The sequence below is a fragment of the Bombina bombina genome, chromosome 6 (genome assembly GCF_027579735.1).
Source record: "Bombina bombina isolate aBomBom1 chromosome 6, aBomBom1.pri, whole genome shotgun sequence".
Lineage (NCBI taxonomy): Eukaryota > Metazoa > Chordata > Amphibia > Anura > Bombinatoridae > Bombina > Bombina bombina.
Genome location: NC_069504.1, coordinates 593,640,571 through 593,662,840, shown reverse-complemented (window position 1 = coordinate 593,662,840; position 22,270 = coordinate 593,640,571). Strand labels below are relative to the sequence as shown.

At 35.3% G+C, this 22,270-nt stretch overlaps 1 protein-coding gene across 1 annotated transcript in view; it reads right to left on the bottom strand.

Annotated features, from left to right (window-relative positions):
* LOC128664529 (dual oxidase 2-like) overlaps nt 1–22,270 on the bottom strand; it is a 95,189-nt gene that overhangs the window by 27,535 nt on the left and 45,384 nt on the right. Inside the window, exons 15-23 of the mRNA XM_053719349.1 lie at nt 21,826–21,963; nt 20,494–20,610; nt 16,727–16,929; nt 15,848–16,033; nt 13,161–13,377; nt 11,289–11,382; nt 9,444–9,616; nt 1,815–2,113; nt 699–1,132 (exon numbers count right to left, since the gene is read on the bottom strand). Coding sequence (XP_053575324.1) covers nt 699–1,132; nt 1,815–2,113; nt 9,444–9,616; nt 11,289–11,382; nt 13,161–13,377; nt 15,848–16,033; nt 16,727–16,929; nt 20,494–20,610; nt 21,826–21,963 — 1,861 coding nt within the window. The remainder of the gene's footprint in view (nt 1–698; nt 1,133–1,814; nt 2,114–9,443; nt 9,617–11,288; nt 11,383–13,160; nt 13,378–15,847; nt 16,034–16,726; nt 16,930–20,493; nt 20,611–21,825; nt 21,964–22,270) is intronic.

The window sequence follows — 22,270 nt, the reverse complement described above, 5'->3', positions numbered from 1 at the left end:
GTTATTCATCTCCAAATAAATGAACATTAAAATTTTTTTAAAACTGATAAATAAAGACCAGCTACTGTTTGATAATTTACAAATGCCTGTCACACATTGGACTTACATTATTCTGTTCTTTCAATTTCAATCTTTAATAGCAAAAGCTATAAAAAAATTTTCAAACATTAATTTATGAGAATGTGAATGCAATATAAAGTACATGGTCCATTTTGAATTATATGCATACAGGCTTGGTACTTTTAATAAATATTTTAATTACCTGTTGGAGTTGCCTTGGTTACTCCTGTTTATGAATGAAATGTTTTTGTGTAGCACAGAGACTTTTCCCCCTGCAAGTTAATAAAAAATATTATAAATATATACACACACACAGGACAAGTTAGGAAGAGAGGAAGCTCCGTAGAGCCAGTGTGTCAGTTAAACATCATATAGGGACGATAATAATATATTGCTAGGAAATATTTGCCCAACAAAAAATGTATGTCCTAAGCTTGCAAGATAAGTTCAGTGATGTATCATCCTCCAGAGGGAAAAAAAATATATAAGTGAAAATGAGTCGCTCTGTACCAGGCTTTTCAAGTCCGTATGATAAGACTGTCATTCCATACCTGGAAATAAATTTAGCATCAACCTTTTCATGTGACATGAAAAACATGTTGAAAAACTAGGGAAAAATATATACTTTCGAAAGTCACCCAACACTGACCTTCTTGCCTTGGCTTTGCTCTATAATGGGAAAGGTCTCTGCATAATCAATTACCCGAAATTGGATACCTGGTGGGGCTAATGCTACATAACCCTCCGTGATGTTATCTTTGCTGTGACCGGCATCTGCTGGAAGGGCAAAAAGATTAGAGCTCACAACAGTTACTTCAATTTCTCTATCACATCTCTGCGGCCTATTGAATGCAGTCGTATCGGGTGACATCACCACACATTGCAGAGTCAGGTTATTAGTAGGTGCCCGCGGTGCAGTTGTACCCTGCCCAGGTTCAGAGTCAGCTGTGCCAGTTGTTACCCGATTCATCTCTTCAGCCTTGGGTCTCGAAATTGGATCAGCCCTAGGAGCTTTTACGGTATACTGCGTGTTTGCTTCTGTAATTCCTCTCCATGCTGTCATCACATTGGTCTCAAGGCTCACAAAAACATAATTTATGTAAGAATTTACCTGATAGATTAATTTCTTTCATATTGGCAAGAGTCCATGAGCTAGTGACGTATGGGATATATATTCCTACCAGGAGGGGCAAAGTTTCCCAAACCTCAAAATGCCTATAAATACACCCTCCACCACACCCACATTTCAGTTTAACGAATAGCCAAGAAGTGGGGTGATAAGAAAGGAGCGAAAGCATCAACAAGGAATTGGAATAGTTGTGCTTTATACAAAAAAATCATAACCACCATAAAAAGGGTGGGTCTCATGGAATCTTGCCAATATGAAAGAAATGAATTTAGATTCATGGTTCCGGTTTGGGGGTGGAGACTAATGGCCGCATGTTTCATGTCGGCGTTCAGGTCGACCGCTAACATCTCACCCCCTCTCTCAGCTCCATAGCCCCAGATCTCTATGGTTCAGAGGGGCCGTGGCAAGTTTGACTTTGCCAGGGAAGGAATCTACAGTGGCTAACGTGGTCAGCGGTTTTGGCCGCATTTCTATTTCTAGACTGATTCAGTTGGCACTCTCAGAAACAACCTGGATGGGAGAGGAAAATTCTGTGGTTTACCTAGGTTGTAGAGTTGTTGTATGTTGTTGCCCCTGCCTAGATCAGCCTGGTCTTATCTAGGGCCCTGCATCAACATAGTCTTACCGGAGTGGAGGAGAGCGGGACACCGGGACATTGAGCGTTGCTTCCCAGATTGAGGGGGTACTGTTGCCATGATGATGGCGGAGGGATCTGCTCACCGTGCTCTGGGGTGAAGTGTCGGAGGAACGTGTGGTATCCGTCCATCGGATCGAGGACCTGACTCCAGAGGTAGTGCTCAGCCATGAAAGTAGCAATCTGTGGCATTGCATCGGTTGGTGTCTCCTCAGCTGAAGGTCGGCCCATTGCTCGGAAGGCATCCTGGTTTGCCTCGCAGAGCCCGCAAGTATAATTGACTGTGTTGACTGTGTGTATATCTCTATATCTTTACATTATAAAGAAAGCCGATCCTGTCAATAAGCGGTTTACTAGACCGGGATAGGGTTCAATCAAGTGTTCAGCTTACTCTTGTTAATGATAAAATCCAGCTTAGATATTACTCTCACGCCTGGCATCGGAACACAGTGAAAAAAAAAGAAGTACTGATGACATTATTGTAACAAACTTTGCTTATCTGTTTATTTTCATCTAAATAACAACAGTACAAAAAACTCTGAAAGCACATTACAGTTTTCTTTCTTGTTGGACTTATGCTTTGTTGCCGGATTTAAACTGCTCATGATAAAAAAACAAATGCATGGGCTATAATGTACTGCTGTAAATGAACAGGCAAAAGTGTAATTTGTATAAACCTTTGTGAAGTGTGTTACTACATTTGTTTATTTAAAGGAGTGAGGTGTCTCTTAGAGGTTTATATACTGCTCAAAGCTTGTTAAATTTGTTAATATACTTTTTACAATGTTTGGATAATGGTATCTTAGTCATGCTCAGGTTATATACATGATAACAGCTATACAGGTTATTGATAGTAATCTGATACACAGTTCATAGAACAGTTATAAGATAAAAGTATCTAACTCTGAGACCTGAGATAGAATTAAAAGGATCAGGTATTCAGCCATAAGTACTTTATTTTAGGTGGTGCTGCTTGGCTATTTTTTTTTCTTTCTTCTTTGTTATTCTGGATATATAAGGCATAGGCTAGTGGAAATTAGCAAAGTAAATTGGTTTTCCTATATCACTCTGCTCAATTCTAGCAACACTAACACAAGTAATTACACAAGCTACTAACTTTCCCATCACAAAAAAAAAAAAAAAAGAAAGAAATGAATTTATCAGGTAAATTCTTACATAAATTATGTTTTCTTTCATGTAAATGGCCAGAGTCCATGAGCTAGTGACGTATGGGACAGCAAATACCCAAGATGTGGAACTCCACGCAAGAATCACTAGAGAGGGAGGGATAAAAATAAAGACAGCCAATTCCGCTGAAAAATTAATCCACAACCCAAATCAAAAGTTTTAATCTTAGAATGAAAAAAACTGAAAATATAAGCAGAAGAATCAAACTGAAACAGCTGCCTGAAGTATTTTTCTACCAAAAAGTGCTTCTGAAGAAGAGAACCAAGATGCCAAAGAAATTGCAGAAGCCTTCTGACCTTTCCTAGAACCAGAAAAGATAACAAATAGACTAGAAGCCTTTCTGAAATCTTTAGTAGCTTCAACATAATATTTCAAAGCTCTTACCACATCCAAAGAATGTAAGGATCTCTCCAGAAAATTCTTAGGATTAGGACAGAAAGAAGGGACAACAATTTCTCTACTAATGTTGTTGGAGTTCACACCTTTAGGAAAAAATTTAAACGAAGTCCGCAAAAACCGCCTTATCCTGATGAAAAATCAGAAAAGGAGACTCACAAGAAAGAGCAGATAAATCAGAAACTCTTCTAGCAGAAGAGATGACCACAAGGAACAACACTTTCCAAGAAAGTAATTTAATGTCCAGAGAATGCATAGGTTCAAACAGAGGAGCCTGTAAAGCCTTCAAAACCAAATTAAGACTCCAAGGAGGAGAAATTGATTTAATGACAGGCTTGATATGAACCAAAGCCTGTACAAAACAATGAATATCAGGAAGTTTAGCAATTTTTCTGTGGAACAGAACAAAAAGAGCAGAGATGTGTCCTTTCAAATACTTGCAGACAAACCCTTATCTAAACCATCCTGAAGAAACTGTAAAATTCTAGGAATTCTGAAAGAATGCCAAGAGAATTTATGAGAAGAGCACCATGAAATGTAAGTCTTCCAAACTCGATAAAAAATCTTTCTAGACACAGATTTACCAGCCTGCAATATAGTAATAATCACTGAGTCAGAGAAACCTCTTTGACTAAGCATTAAATTTCCATACCATCAAATTTAATTATTTGAGATCCTGATGGAAAAATGAACCTTGAGATATAAGGTCTGGCCTTAATGGAAGGGGCCAAGGTTGGCAACTGGACATCCGAACAAGATCCACATACCAAAACCTGAGCGGCCATGCTGGAGCCACCAGCAGCACAAACGATTGCTCCATGATGATTTTGAAAATCACTCTTGGAAGAAGAACTAGAGGCGGAAAAAAATAGGCAGGTTGATAACTCCAAGGAAGTGTCAATGCATACACTGCTTCTGCCTGAGGATCCCTGGACCTGGATAGGTACCTGGGAAGTTTCTTGTTTAGATGAGATGCCATCAGAAAATTGTTCAGATGTGGAAGCCCCCACATCTGAACAATTTGAAAAAACAAATCTGGGTGAAGAGACCATTCTCCCGGATGTAAAGCTTGATGACAGAGATAATCCGCTTCCCAATTGTCTATACCTGGGATATGGACTGCAGAAATTAGACAGGAGCTGGATTTTGCCCAAGCAAGTATCCGAGATACTTCTTTCTTAGCCTGAGAACTGAGAGTCCCACCCTGATGATTGACATACGCCACAGTTGTGACATTGTCTGTCTGAAAACCAATAAATGTCTCTCTATTCAAATAGAAGCCAAAACTGAAGAACTCTGAGAATTCTGATTCGCCTCTTGAGATTTCCAAACCCCTTGTGCTGTCAGAGATCCCCAGACACCTTCCCAACCTAAAAAAACTTGCATCTGTTGTGATCATGGTCCAAGTTGGATGAACCGAAGAGACCTGTAGAACTATACGATGGTGATCTAACCACCAAGCCAGAGATAGTTGAATATTGGGATTCAAGGATATGAAATGTGATATCCTAGAATAATCCCTGCACCATTAATTCAGCATAAAAACTGGAAAGGTTTCATATGAAAATGAGCAAAAGGAATCGAATCCAATGCTTCAGTCATAAGACCTAAAACTTCCATGCATATAGCTACTGAAGGAAATAATAGAGACTGAAGGTTCCAACAAGCTGAACCCAATATAAATTGTCTCTTGTCTGTTAGAGACAAAGACATTGAAACAATCTATCTGAAAACCTAAAAAAGGTGACCCTTGTCTGAGGAATCAAGGAGCTTTTGATAAAATGATCCTCCAACCATGTCTTTGAAGAAATAACAGAAGTTGAAATCGTATGAGATTCTGCAGAAGGAAAAGACTGAGCAAGTACCACGATATCGTCCAAATAAGGAAACACTGAGAACCTTTGAAAAGATTCCTAGAGCTGTCGCTAGACCAGAAGGAAAAGCAACAAATTGGAAATGCTTGTCTGAAAAAGAGAATCTCAGAAAATGAAAATAATCTGACTGAAAACAGAATATGAAGATATGAATCCTGTAAGTCTATTGTAGGCAAATAATGCCCTTGCTGAACAAAAGGCAGAATAGACCTTATAATCACCATTCTGAAAGATGGTACTCTAATATGACAATTCAAAAGTTTTTCTTTCTTTGGGACAATGAATAGTTCTGAACAAAACCCCAGACCCCGTTCCTTAAACGGAACTGGTATGAATTTCCCCGGATAACTCCAGGTGAAACACACTTCAGGAAAGTCTGAGCCTTTACTGGAATAGCTAGAATATGTGTGAGAGAAAAAGACTTCTCACAGGCGGTCTTACTCTGAATCCTATTCTGTACCCCAATCTAAGAAGTTTGGACCGAATTGAACCAAAAAAAACTTTAGAAAAATCTTAACCTGCCCCCTACCAGCTAAGCTGGAATAAGGGCCGCACCTTCATGCGAATCTCGGGGCTGGCCTTGATCTCTTAAATGGCTTGAATTCATTCCATTTTGAAGAAAGCTTCCAATTAGAAACATGTTACTTGGGGAAGAATTAGGTTTCTGTTCCTCATTAAGAACAAAAACTAATATAAGCTTAGAACTTAATCTTGAAGTAAAAAAACTCCCTTCCCCAGAGCAACAGTTGAAAGTATTGAATCCAACTGTGAACCAAATAATTTATAACCTTGGAATAAAAGAAAATAGAAATCTGGATTTTAGAAATCAAATCAGCATTCCAAGATTTAAGTCACAAAGTTCTTCTAGCTAAAATAGCTAAAGACATAGATTTAACCTCAATTTTGATAATATAAAAAAATGGCATCACAAATGAAATTATTAGTATATTGAATCAAGTTAACAATGCTAAACAAATCATAAACCAATACTTGTTGCGCTAAAGTTTCCAACCAAAAAAGATGAAACAGCTGCAACATCAGCCAAAGAAATTGCAGGCCTAAGAAAAGGACCTGAAAATAAATTAATTTTCCTTAGAAAAGATACAAGTTTCCCATCTAAAGGATCTTTAAAATAAATACTATTTTCCATAGGAATAGTAGTACGTTTAGCAAGAGTAGAGATAGCCCCATTAACTTTGGGGATCTTTTCCCAAAACTCCAAACTAACTGCTGGCAAAGGATACATTTTTAAAACCTTAAAGAAGGAAAAGAAGTGCCAGGCCTATTCCATTCCCCAGTATTAGGAACTGGAAAAAACCTTTGAAGTAACCACAGGAAGTTAATAAGCAGAATTTAAATGTTAGCTAGCCTTAAAATCAAGAGGACTAGTCTCCTCAATATCCAAAATAATCAACACCTTTTCAACAAAGAAAGAATGTACTCTATTTAAAAGAAAAAAGTAGATTTGTTAGTGTCAATATCTGATGAAGGATAATTCAGTATATTGTCGGTCATTTGAAAATTCATCAACTAAATGAGAAGTTTAAAAAAGACCTTTACATTTTATTAATAATAATAATAATAATAATAACTAGTATTTATATAGCGCCTTTCTCCCAGTGGGACTCAAAGCGCTTCTTCAGCGCTCGCTCTCGGAATTCACCAAATCGGCAGCTGAATAATAATAGTTGTTATTATAACCCAATTTAATGGTACTCATTTTATCGACCTCGGAAGGATGAAGGGCTGAGTGCAAACAAAATAAGCCTCTGGAAACCAGAAGCAAAATAAAGACTTAAATAATGTCAGAAATCTGGCGCCAAGTATGACGCCCACAACTGACAAAATATTTTTTGCCGCCAAGAACGTCTGCAACAAACACAAGCGTCATAGATGACGTAACTACATGAAAATTCTCGGCGCAAACTAAGACGCCGGAAATGACGAAATTACGTCAACAAACGTAATTTTTGCGCCAAAAAAGTATCGCGCCAAGAATGACGTAATAAATTATAGCATTTTGCGCTCCTGCGAGCCTAACAGCCCGCAATTTAAAAAAGAGAGTCAATTTGAAAATTTCATGTAAAAAATATTATTATTTTTTTTTTTATATGCATTTCCCAAAATGAAACTGACAGTCTGTGAAAAGGAAATATACTGATTAACCTGAATCATGGCAAATATAAGTACAAAACAAATATTTAGAACTTTACATATAAAGTGCCAAACCATAGCTGAGAGTGTCTTAAATAAAAGAAAACATACTTACCAAAAGACACTCATCTATATAAAGTAGATAGCCAAACCAGTACTGAAATGAGAATCAGTAGCGGTAATGGTATATAAGAGTATATCGTCGATCTGAAAAGGGAGGTAGGAGTTGAATCTCTACGACCGATAACAGAGAATCTATGAAATAGATCCCCGTTAGGATGACCATTGTATTCAATAGGTAATACTCCCTTCACATCCCTCTGTCATTCACTGCACTCTGAGAGGAACCGGGCTTCAGCCTGCTGAGAAGCGCATATCAACGTAGAAATCTAGCACAAACTTACTTCACCACCTCCATAGGAGGCAAAGTTTGTAAAACTGAACTGTGGGTGTGGTGGGGGGTATATTTATAGACATTTTGAGGTTTGGGAAACTTTGCCCCTCCTGGTAGGAATGTATATCCCATACCTCACTAGCTCATGGACTCTTGCCAATTACATGAAAGAAATGGCAGTAGGCAGTGCATCGATTTCAAGAAAGCACTTTTGTAAAGTTCCATCTTGGTTACACCTCACTTAACCAGCTTATGTACAGGTCTGCCACCCAAATGGATGGAAAAGGTAATCAGGGTAATACAGTCTCTTTGACTAGGTTTCTACAGGATCCTGAGATGTGGCTGCCCCACGGGGCGCTCACACAAGGGCCTCTCAAAAAGTGTGCTGTTTCTCATTTCGCAAATGTTTCCTAGCCTCCGTATTTCTTGTCTAAGTGCCTTAATACTTTGGCCAGACTGTGAATAGCAGATTAGGCTGGTCTGAGCGGTCAATTATAGTTTTAAAGGTAGTAGTTAGCCGGAGCTATGAGGTTGTGTGACCGCTCTGTCCCAGTGCTGGCTCCGCCCCCGTGGTTTTATTTTCAACATTTAAACATTGCTGTGTCTGTGCATAGCAAACATAAAATAGTAATTCATTTATGCTGCAGAATATCTGGCCATGATCTTTATAAAATTATAATAATTCAAGACCTCTACTAAAAACTCCTCAACTCTGTAAAATGACTGCACTTCTTTGTGGTACTGGGTTTTAAACCAGATCATTTATAAATCTAATTTTATTATTTATAATGTATGCCGTATTTGAGAGATACACAGCATATATAAAGTTAAAACAGAATGGCTATGCTATAATACTATCTATCCACGATTAGTTTATTCATAATTGAATGAATGTGTCTTCTAATCAGGAGTTTGGGAGTTCAAGCTGTTACCAGAGCTCAATTTTAGAATAATGAGTTGTTTTTGTTTAAAAACAAATATTTTTATGTTTAGCTTTGCGTTATCTATTTAAAAGGACACTGAACCCAATATTTTTCTTTCATGATTCAGATAGAGCATGCAATTTTAAGCAACTTTCTAATTTACTTCTATTATCAATTTTTCTTCATTCTCATTCTATCTTTATTTGAAAAAGAAGGCATCTAAGCTAAGGAGCCAGCAAATTTGTGGTTCAGACCATGGACAGCACTTGTTTATTGGTGCTGTCCAATCAGCAAGGACAACCCAGGTTGTTCACCAAAAATGGTCCAGCATCTAAACTTACATTCTTGCTTTTCAAATAAACATATCAAGAGAATGAAGAAAATGTGATAATAGGAGTAAATTAAAAAGTTGCTTAAAATTTCATGCTCTATCTGAATCACAAAAGTAAAAATTTGGGTTCAGTGTCCCTTTAATACAAAAGTTGTCATTATCATAAATCTTTGTCTTCTGTTTATAGTCTATGACTAAATGACCATAAAATCAGAGAATTGTTGTCAAGTTTGTGTATTTTTACCCAGTAAGGTAATAAGGAAGTAAGTAAGAAATTCATCAAGTTGAATTATCTTTGTATTTATTTTGTGTGTTGCAATGAGAGCATTACACGTCAGGGATTTATTTCCTTATACATACCTTTTGTGAGAGGCCTTGTTTCACTCAATATAGTTGAATGGTCCTTAAACAAACTGTAAAAATCATCCCATGTAATTTCTTCTTTGGATGGAAACCCAGCCTCATTAAACATACTCTGAATTACATTTTCTGTCTGGTCTTGTGTTAGAAATTTTGTTATGTCGCTAAAAGACCTGAAAAATATACATATACTATTTACTACAAGGAATGACCTGTATATGCTACATCAGTGTTGTTATTGTGTAGAAATTTACATTTTCACAAAGTTATTTCCAAGCTCAACTGAATGGCTTCACAAGGTGATTGGTCAACAGGTTAATCTTTTTGGCTATTTTTGTTAGAAATCTCCTTTAAAATATACCTATGAGCATGTTTTTACATTGAAAATATGTAGGTTACCCTTGACATTCAGATGTCTTTGGGGCTTGAATGCATCATTAAAGCATGTTGGATTTAAGTGGAAAAAGGAACATTTCTATCCATGTGTCATCTATAGTTTTTTCTAAAATGAATCAAGTGATGAAGACATGGACACCTCTTTCTATGCAGTAGAAATGTAGTCATGCATACCTAAGAAACATGTACACTTAAAGGGATACTAAACCCAATTTTTGTCTATCATGATTCAGATAGAGCATGTAATTTTAAGTAACTTTCTAATTTAATCCTATTATCAAATTGTCTTAGTTTTCTTGCTATCTTTATATGAAAAGCAGGAATGCAAAGCTTAGGAGCCAGCCCATTTTTGGTTCACCACCTGGGTAGAGCTTGCTGATTGGTGGCTAAATGTAGCCACCAATCAGCAAGAGCTACCAAGGGTACTGAAACAAAAATGGGCCGGCTCTGAAGCTTATAGTCCTACTTTTCAAATATAGCAAGAGTACAAAGAAAAATTGACCATAGGAGTAAATTAGAAAGTTACATATAATTTAATGCTCTATCTGAATCATAAAAGAAAAAAAAATGTGGGTTTAGTATCCCTTTAACCACACATATATATGTTAGTGTGCATGTGTGTAAATAAATAATACAGGTATATATAGAGAGCTACCTAGATACATAGATTAATATTTTAATAGTATGTAGTATTTAGCACATTTAATTACATTAAATAATTCTTATATACCTCATTCATTCACCTGATTTGTAAATACCAAAACAGAAATTGATGAAAAAGGGTGTTAACTGCTCCAACTAAGCCAATGAATTAGCCACAAGGAGTTAATATAGTAAAGTAATCTATTATTATAATGGCAAGCTTCACATAAACATAGGTGCAAATAAAACCACTAGTATTTAACAAGCATGTTGTGCCTCTGATGATGGTTAAATTAGCTTCTTATTGGAGATCTGTAAGTTTACTACTTTCTTTTCTAAATGCACCTAATCTTTTCTTGTTTACATGGTAAAAACAAGCATGTGTTTGGCAACTATCATCTTCTAGAACAATTATAGGTGTGATATAATATGCTAGACATCTATGACTAAGTGAATTGCTGAAATCCCCCTCCCCCCCAATATGATCTGATAAAAAATGTTGGCATCTAACTATTATATATATATATATATATATATATATATATATATATATATATATATATATGTGATGCCTCAATATCGAGGCATCACAGCAATACCTTGAAAGTGGCTGGAAGTGAGCAGGATCGCTTCCACCGCTTAAAACCCCAGAGGACGTGTCAGGCACGTCCTTGGTCCTTAAGGGTATTTTTTTAGGACCTGCCTGACACGTACTCGGTCGTTAGGGGTTAAACTAAATACTTGGTGTTCACTACACATTTTCCTGGGAATTATAAAGTAAAATATCTAAATAATATACATACATACCTGAGCATTCTGTGGAGTTCTTCCTTAGGTAGTATTCCATTTCCATTGGTGTCATGCATAGAGAATATAAATTTCAATTTATCTTCTGCAGTACCTTTAAAGCAACATACTTAACATTATAAATCTAATCCATTTTCATTATAATAAATAACCATGAGTAATAAACAGTTTTAATGTATCAAAGTAATGAAACCCAAGTTCCATTTTTTTTTTAAGATTTAACTTACAGCTGGGCACATTTCACTGTAAACCATATTTATTATTGCCAGCATCGCCAGGTTCACAATTGCCTATAGTATTCCATGCAGGTGATTTAATTTAGCGCTACAAAATTTTGCGGCACTATACAAATCAATGATAGTGATAATAATTAAGCTAAAAAATGTCTCCATTGTTTACAGTAACAGGACATCAGAAAAAGGATGAAAGCTGCACTGTTCGTATAGTGAAATAAACGTCACCTGCAATTATTATAAAAATAAGCACTGTTAGAAATATTGTTTAAAGGGACAGTCTTCTTAATTTTGATATTGTTTAAAAAGAAATATAGCACATTTACTACCCATTCCCTTGCTTTGCATAGCCAACATTGTTATATTAATATACTTTATAACCTCTAAGATTGCCTGTTTCTAAGCCCCTGCAGGCCACCCCTTATCTCAGTGCTTATAATCAGCTTTTTAAATCTTGCACAACAGCCAGACAGTGCTAGTTTGTGTGTGCCATATATAAAACATAGTGCTCACTCACGTGGAGAATGATAATAGTTATACAAGAACCAGCACTAATTGCCTAAAATGCAAGATTGTAAATGCACTGAGATAAGGGCAGTCTGCAAGGGCTTAGATGCAGGTAATTACAGAGGTAAACGGTGTATTAATATAACAGTGTTGGTTATGCAAAACTGGTGAATGAATAATAAAGGGATTATCTATATTTTTAAACAATAATAATTTTCAAGTAGATTGAACCTTTAACTGACTGCTCTATTTCACATTCATACAAAACAACATTTATAACCAATCAAATTTAAGTTTTGTTAACTCAGTTTACAGGTTGGTCAAACTTCATTTTTTGTTTCCAATTAGGCTGCCTCTGTGAAAATCAGTTGGTTTTAACCCAACATCTGTCAACTTTTTCTGTTCGACTTGTTTAGAAACGTTGCCTAGACAATACAAGTTTCATGAACAGACTCCTATATAGTCATTCATTTCCATGTTAATGATATATCTTATGGTTTATAGCTAAATCTCTGATTAAGAGTGAAGATATATCTATTGAACAGTAGTGTTCAACATATTATTGTTCAAGGTGGATTCAATGTAACTTAACCCCTTTGTGCTGGCAACAAAGTCTTAACATTGGAATGAAAGTCAATGTGATTATGTGATTTCAAGGCCGGGATTGGATCATGGGGGACTGCCTATGCTGCTAGGCATCCACCAGTCAGATTCTTGATTACGTCAAAGGGGGAGGCTGAAGGATGTCATATAAGGTACAATGTTTCATTCTGTCCTAACATTGTTAAAACCCAGCGCTGTTAGGATAGCATGGAACACCCTAACGTTGTGAAGAGGTTAAGGAAAATATGATGTAAACAAGGTTTAAAAAAAAAATAGCCATTTTTTTTTATTATAGCCCTTTCCCCTTAACTGTGGAAATATCATTTAAACTTTACAGTTAGAAAATATTGCCTATATAAAACATAATGATGTGTGGAGGAAATTGAAACTTATTGTATGAAGGCAATGAAACTAAATCAAAGGTCACAAAAGCTTTTTGAGAGCCCATGCATTATACAAATGACTGCACACAATGATCAGAGACAGAGAGGTCTATAATTTTTATCAAAGAGCTGGTTGATATAGCTACCTTTTATTAAGGTTAACAATATATGGCAAAATTCCTCAAAAGACAGATAGCCATTCCGATCTCTATCAGCAAAGCAAAACATGGATTCCACAAAATGGGCTTGTGGATTAAGCCCCAGAGATTCTGCAAACTCTTCTCTGGATATCTCATAGTTCAACGCGTCTTTTATTTTGTGTCTGTCAATATCACCCGCATCTGCTTTGTTAATATCCAGTACCTAAATCACCACAGTACAGTGAAATACATTTTATTAAAATAACATTATTTATTAAAAGATCCAAAGTAAGTAACATGTTTATTAGTATATATAGGGTAATTTCAGAACTTTTAATAAAGGAAAGTTGTGCAATACTTCACTTCAGGTGCTAACTACTAGATGAGTAATTTTAACATACTGGCAATTGCCCTAAAAGGTTGACAATTTCCCTGATTTTCTGTAGCTAGGGGGGGGGCTTCTTTCTTTAATTATAATTATACAGAATAACTCTGAAACTATTAAAGCTGATATGATTGATTTTAATTGATCATTTATTATTTAATTAGATTAAAACACCTTCAGAGGAAGTTACACCATAACAAAGCCCTTGTTTCTATATTTATTCTTTATTATCTACATTTAATTGAACTTTATGAATACCAGATATGCCAGTAAAATACCATTTTGAAATAATAATACCATAGATTTGAAATGGCCTATGAATGCACAATAAGAAATCTAAAACACAACTTGCTATTATATATAAACTCTTGCACAAGTTTTGTTTAGACAATGATGAAAGAAAATTGACAAACTCCTTTGAAAACTGTAAAAAGTTACCACCCTGATATAATAATCAATGTTATTGTTAATAAAAAGTAGCTACTTATATTGGCTTATTTAGCTTTAATAATAGTAACAAAACTTTTCCTGTATCTGATGGTCATTGTTGCACTATTAGTTTGTCCTACGTCATTTTACAGAACTGATTTAAAGGGATAGTAAAGTCCAAATTAAACTTTCATGATTCAGATAGGGCATGTAATTTTAAACAACTTTCTAATTTACTTTTATCATCAAATTTGCTTTGTTCTCTTGTTATTCTTAGTTGAAAGCTAAACCTAGGTAGACATATGCTAATTCCTAAGCACTTGAAAGCCCCCTCTGAATGCTGAACAGCTAGAGGGCATTAGTTAATGTGTTTCATATAGATAACATTGCGCTCACGCATGTGGAGTCAGCACTAATTGCCTGAAATGCAGGTCTGGACTGTCAAATGATCTGAGATAAAGAGATAGTCAGCAGAAGCTTAGATATTTCTATAACAGTGTTGGTTATACAACTATCTTTTTAAACAATAACATTTTTGGTGTTCACTGTCCCTTTAACCATTGCTAGTTTTGTTTGCATTAGTATTTTTGGCAGATAAGCATTAACTGATCATGTTACACCATAACATTTCAATTATGCTAAAACTTATTATAGTGGATTATCAAAGAGGTTTACTTTTTAACTAGTAAATAATATTATATTTGCTCTATATAGATATTGTATTTGCTTTGGGAGATGTCTGCTTATTTGTATATCCTTTATTATAAGCATTAAGATGAAGAACAGGTAAAATTCTAGGTAAAATTGTCATGCTGATCATTTGAAAGTGTTCACGGACTTTCTCTTACCAGTCACTGTTTCACAAAGTTGTAGATTTAAGAACATACCACAAATTACACAACTGTATTCAATAGGTTTCTTTGATATAGTTTACTAGGGAAAAAAAATGTCAGTCTTTTTGCAATAATAAATGTATAACTGCAATAATAAATGTATAACTATTAATACTCAAACAACTTTCCAATTTACTTCTATTATCTAATCTGCTTTGTTCTTTAGGTGTCCTTTGTTGAAAAGCATACCTAGGTAGGTTTAGGATCAGCAATGCATTAGTGGGAGCTAGCCGGTTATTGAAGGCTTTACACATATACCTCTTGTCATTGGCTCAACAGATGTGATCAGCTATCTCCCAATACTTCATTGCTGCTCCTTCAACAAAGAGTATGAAGCATATTTGATTTTACAAATAAATAGAAAAGTTTTTAAAATGTTATGCTCCATCTGAATCATGAAAGAAAAAATATGTGTACTGTTTTTAAAGCTGAAAGAGCATTTGTTTTCCTACATGCTATTTCCTGATACTACAGCCATGTTTCTTAAAGGGATACTAAACTCAATTTTTTTTCATTCATGCAAATTTGCTTTGTTCTCTTGTTATTCTTAGTTGAAATCTAAACATTTAGCCACCAGCAAGCGCAACCTAGGTGCAAAACCAAAAATGGGCTGGCTCCTTAGCTTAGATTCCTGCTTTTTCAAACAAAGATAGCAAAAGAACAAAGAACAATTAACAATAGGAGTAAATGAGAAAGTTGCTTAAAATAACATGCTCTATCGGAATCATGTAAGACAAATTGGATTTAGTATCGCTCTAAACATTTTATACAAATTACTTTTCTTTTTTGTAAATTGAACACCCCCAGGTTCAAGACAAACTGACAAAGATTTGTTTATGTTGCAATTACAATGAATATTGACCATTTATAGAATATAAATAATCTTAACACTGAAGTAATTTTCCTGGCATGTGTAACTAATTTCATGTTTGATAAATGTTACCCATAGTCACTCTTATAAGATAATGTAATATAGTAATACTTACATGAGAAAGTGATTGCTTAAAAAACGTCTCCAATATCTCATGTCTCTGCTTTTTTGTGAAAGCTTTTGCTAGAATTTCCTGTTCCTTTAAATGTGAAAAAGAGGGTGGAATATTGCTTGCTCCTAAGAAATGTTTAAATTGTTGGACAAAGATGTCTCGATCGTCTTCATTTTTGAAAAAGAGGACCTATGTAAGTTAGCAAAAGAGGGAAAGAAATATAACTATTAAGTATTAATAAAAGACACAATAAATGTTACAATACTAACGGTTGGCAAATATTTTTTTGTGTTAGAAATGTTATCCTTTAGTATATGTTAGTAAAGAGGGAGCAGCTGAGGTTACTTTTCAGCCTAATAGTTCTCACACTGTTCCCTCATTAAAATAGTAAAATAAATTAAACAAATACTTACTAAAGAACTTTTAGCACTTCATACTATTTAAAGGGACACTGAACCCAAATTTTTTCTTTCATGATTTAGATAGATCATGCACTTTTAAGCAACTTTCTAATTTACTTCTAATATCAATTTTTCTTCCTTCTCTTGCTATCTTTATTTGAAAAAGAAGGCATCTAAGCTAAGGAGCCAGCAAATGTTTGGTTTCAGAACCATGGACAGCACAGGTTTATTGGTGCTGTCCAATCAGCAAGGACAACCCAGGTTGTTCACCAAAAATGGGCCGGCATCTAAACTTACATTCTTGCTTTTCAAATAAACATACCAAGAGAATGAAGACATTTTGATAATAGGAGTAAATTAGAAAGTTGCTTAAAATTGCATGCTCTATCTGAATCACAAAATAAATTTTTTGGGTACAGTGTCCCTTTAAGTAAATATCTGAACTTAAATATTTCCCTGATAAAGAGAAAATACTACTTACCAAATCATACTCCTTGGGGATTTTGAGAAGTAAGCCTTTGCTGCCATGTGTGTTTGAGAGTAGCACTTCCACTCTTGGCTGATTTTGTAAATTGATCGTCCTGGATTCATTCTGCCTGGTATTTACAACTTTGAGCATTTGAATTGGATGTAGCTGAATCAAAACTAACTGAACTGGTTCTTTAGGCCCACACCATTCTGAGGCTGTTAAGAAAATCACAATATATCATAATAACAAACAATGGAAATAGCACAGTACCATTTGAACTTACTCATATCTCAATACAAATCATTGTTAGACCATCAATATTTTTGTAAGCTTTGTCTATGTATTTGTCACTTCCTATTTGGTTTTAATTACGATTGTGCATCTTTTATATATGTGAAAAAAAGAAGGAAATGATACCATACAACACCGTGCACTATAAGGTCATGGTATAATATTGAAAAGGTGATCTTCTTCGTACCTTAAATATATACTGGGGGGTACACCATTGTGTGCCATATTTCAAGTGGAGTGGTATTTAAAGAGAATGTCAAGGCATGTAATTTTAAACAACTTCCCAATTTACTTTTATAATCAATTTTGCTTTGTTCTCTTGGTATTCTTAATTGATAGCTGAACCTAGGAGGTTCATATGCTAATTTCTTAGACCTTGAAGACTGCCTCTAATTTGAATGCATTTTGACCACTAGAGGGCATTAGTTCATGTGTTTCCTATAGATAGCATTGAGCTCATGCATGTGAAGTGACCTAGGAGTGAGCACTGATTTGCTAAAATGCAAGTGTGTCAAAAGAACTGAAATAAGGGGGCAGTCAGCAGAAGCTTATATATAAGGTAATTACAAAGGTAAAACGTGTATTATTATAACTGTGTTGGTTATGCAAAACTGCGGAATGGGTAATAAAGTGATTACCTTTCTTTTTAACCAACAAAAATTCTGGTGTTGACTGTCCCTTTAATGCTCCCGCTCGCATCCTAACTCCTCTAGAGGTACGCTTTTTGTGCACATCTGGTAGCACTCCTGTTACAAGTTCAAAGTAAAAGGTTTTTGCTTGTGCACTAAACCGATGTGCGCAAAAAGCCGAACTTTGAATTTCGCAATCGCGTTAATGTATTCTTTCAAAGAAGTTAATGGAGCAAAAAAAACTAACACTCTATTCACTGGCAAATCCAATCGCATATTCTCAAGTGCCCTAACCCGACAATAAAATATTTCACATTCCAATGTTCTTCCCATAGCAGAATATGTTTTATTTCTTCATAAATACATAATTCTACATATATCTGATGGTATTTTGGTACAATGTATTTCTATATCCATACCTATATATGTATAGATGATTATATATAGGTATAGATATATACAGATATATATAGGAATATCTATTTAAAAATACTTAGAACATGATATTCCTCTATATGAAGAATATTGGAATGTGAAATACTTACAGTGAATACACAGTATAAAAATTTTATTAAAAATTAATATTGCATAAATATGCTTTTTCCCGTTTTTATCTACTTGACTGCAAAGGGCTCCAATGAACTTATATATATGTCTACATATGTGTACATATGTTTATATGTGTTTATATTAGACTTGTGCAGCTTCGAAAAATTCGGTTCGGTTCGGATCGATTCAAATTTCGGTTCGGAACCATTCGAATTAGGAAGAAATCAAATGAATTCATTTCGGATTCTTTCAGATTCGTGAAAAATTCGTTTCGGAATTTCGGTAAGTGTTAAGTGGATGTGCTGTGTATTACACTAGTATACCGTACAATACTAGTGTAATACACGGCCATCCGAATCCATCCGAATCTACAGAATAAATTCGAATCGATTTGGACTTATTCGGTAGATTCGGCACTACCGCAATTCGGAAATTTGAATCGATCCGAATCTCCGAATTCGACAAACTCGTCCAAATTTCGATTCGGACCGAATCGAATCGCACATGTCTAGTTTATATGGGGCCTATCTATCAAGCTCCGAATGGAGCTTGAGGTACCATGTTTCTGGCAAGCCTGCAGGCTCTAAAGGGTCTAAAGACCGCTGCTCCATAACCCTGTCCGTCTGCTCTGAGCAGGCAGACACACATCGCCGAAAATTTACTCGATTGAGTACGATCGGGTTGATTGACACCTCCCTGCTGGCAGACGATTGGCCGCGAATCTGCAGGGCGTGGCGTTGCACCAGCAGCTCACAAGAGCTACTGGTGCAATGCTGAATACGGAGAGCGTATTGCTTTCTGCATTCAGCGAGGTCTGGCAGACCTGATCCACACTGTCGGATCAGGTCCGCCAGACCTTTGATAAATATCCCCCTATGTGTGTGTATATATTTCTGTAAATGCACATATAAATACAAAAATATATATGTAAACACATAAAGATATATATATATATATATATATATACAGTAAATATATACATATAGCTCTTTAGACATGTATACGTATGCCTGCCTTTTTTCCCCCTAACACCTGAGATCTCATATCTGTAAACCCTTATAACTTTTTTTGTGCAATATTTTTGTAATACTTTTGATCAGTGCTATTATGAGTGTAATTGTACTTTTTTAAATGTGTTTTTGTAAAACTTTTTTGTTTTGCAAAACAGTTAATCAGAGCTCTGAGGATGTGCTATCCCGACGCATGTTAACTTCATTTGTGCTCAAGCGATCGCGTTTACTTTTAACTTGTAATATAAGCGCTACACCTGAATCGTGCAAACACCTGCAATAAACCCTTTTTCGCTTGTACGTTACTGCTAGCGAGCCACTCATAATCTTGTGCAACCCAATTGTGATAGCAATTTCTGTATGGATCTGCTTATACATTTTGCTGATTCCTGACTGTCTGCTCAAGACTGACCAACATTAATTTCAGGATTAACTAAAAATAATTCTGGACTTCTTTTGAATAAAGGTTTAAGTTTGATGATTAAATATGTAACACATCATTTTGTATTACATCAATCAGACAAGTAATCCATTCATAATAACATTATGGCATTAAAGGGACATTAAACCCAACATTTTTCTTTCATGATTCAGTCAGAGAATACAATTTTAAACAACATTCCAATTTACTTCTATTATCTAATTTGCTTCTTTCTTTAGATATCCTTTGTTGAAGAAATAGCAATGCACATGGTTCAGCCAATCCCACGAGGCATCTATGTGCAGCCACCAATCAGCAGCTGCTGAGCCTATCTAGATATGCTTTTCAAGAAAGAATATCAAGAGAATTAAGCAAAGTATATAAAAGAAGTAAATTAGAGATTTGTTTAAAATTGTATTCTCTATCTGAATCATGAAAGTTTAATGTCCCTTTAATTTTTGGGTAAAAAGCATTGCATTTAAACTAATAATTGAAAAATACTAATTTAAAAAGTAAAATATACAGTTATGCTTCTAAAAAAGTATTTTTGAGCAATGCAAGCCATAATGATTTACAGAAATATGCTTAAACAATTTTGTGTAGCTTTTTAATAGTCATGAGATTAAACACAAAACCTGAGGTTAAACACAAAACCTCAAGACTTGCATGTCTCAGTGCAGCTAATCACAGGCTGCACCAACTAAGTTCTCTGCTAATACTGACTGCACGGATGCAAGAGATTTCTATATAGAACAGAGTAGCTTTTAACTTTTGCAGATTTGTATTTTCTGTTTCAATTTGTGTGTGTGTTTTTCTAAAAGAATCAATAATACTCTCACATGTATGTCATTAACCTATCCGGATGAAAGATTATTTTACCTTGAAATCCTTGTGTTACTGATGCATTGCTAAAGGCGGTGTCTTTGTTTTTCTTTTGATATTTTTTGAAGTTATTCTTACAGGATTTTGCAACTGCACAAGCAATGATTAGACTCACTAGAAAATAAAGGAAGTAAAAACACACTTCAATAATGATTACTTAGAAAACACTTATCTGTTAAAGGGAAACTAAAGGCAAAAAAAATTTTTATGATTCAAATAAAACATGCAATTTACTACCATTATGAAAACTTGCACAGCCTTTTTTTATGCACACTTTATAGGGAACAAGATTCTACTGAGCATGTGAGCAAGCTCACAGGTTATACGTATATGAGTCTGTGATTGGTTGATCTTTGTCACATGATGCAGGGGGTCGGAAAATGGGAGAAAAAATAAATTTGTCAGAAATAAATCTACTGCTTATGTGAAATTCAGATTCAGAATAGAGGGGGGATTTAATAAAGTAGTGGATGCTGCTTTCTCTGCGCAAAGTTTCCGGCTTGAAGGAAACAGGCGTTAAGAAGCAGCGGTCGTAAGACCACTGCTCCTTAACTTCTCCCTCACCTTTTAGGTAGCAGACTGCAATCATCCCGATTTGCTGTCGGCATTTAGCGATGCCAGGCGGACATGATTCGCTACAGCAAAGCCGGACAGATAGCTCAGCATGCTAAGGCACTGTGGCTGAGCTCTGTAGCAACCCAAGGGTTACAGGTTCAATCCCCAACGAGGTTCACTCAGTCTTTCATCCTTCCAAGGTTGATAAAATGTGTAACGCCTTAAGACCCTTACAGTGATTAGCCACGCTTTACAAGTACCCAATACATACATGTCCGCCCGGCATTTCATAAATTGACTCCTAGGGGTTAAATCATTGTCTTTTTATGATGCCCTTGTTAATTATGCCATTCTACTGCATTGAGTGGTCCTTTAAGCAACACCCAGCATCACCAACCATATTGGCAATGTATAGTAAACGATCCCTGGAATATAACTGCCATCTGCCTAATCGCTAATCCTAATACCCCTAAACCGAAGTACCCCACAATTGAATTCAAAGCTAATAATTATATATTTTATCACACTTATGAAAGTATACAAAATGGTTTTTAGCAGTATATTATAAATTGTAATTGGGATATGAGCTGTAAAACAAGGTGTATAAACTAGATAAAGTAGCAAATATTACTAGATAATAGCTGCACATTTAAAATGTAAATAGATAATTTACAGACAAATGTATAATACATTAAAGGCTACATTTATAGTATAAAACAAGTATGCAATCAATCATTTTGTGATTAGAAGGATAATGCAAGTGTGTCTTCATACCGAGAGGCAAACAGCATAGAGCTAAGATAGTGACACCAAAACCGGCTCCACTTCCCTCAAAGTAATCAGTGATTGTAATAGGAACACATTTTTCAAGGTTCTGAGATTTTAGCTGCTCAGGTTGAGGGCATGGATCACCTAGAAACAAAAAAATAGTTTTTAAGGGTGTCTTGAAATAATTAGCCATACAAATATTTACAATATTTCCTTTGCCAGAAATTGATTTTTTTTTTAAAATAGTGACAGGATTCTGATAATATAAATATATATATAATAACAACAACAATAAAACTTGCACTCACTGGATATTTTGAAAAATCTAATTTACTGTGACAAATGTAACGTTTCGGGGACACTACATCCCCTTCCTCAAACACAAGTGATACAAACAACAATGCCTTTATGTCTAAACATAGTTTAAACCCCACCCCCCAATTAGACAAAA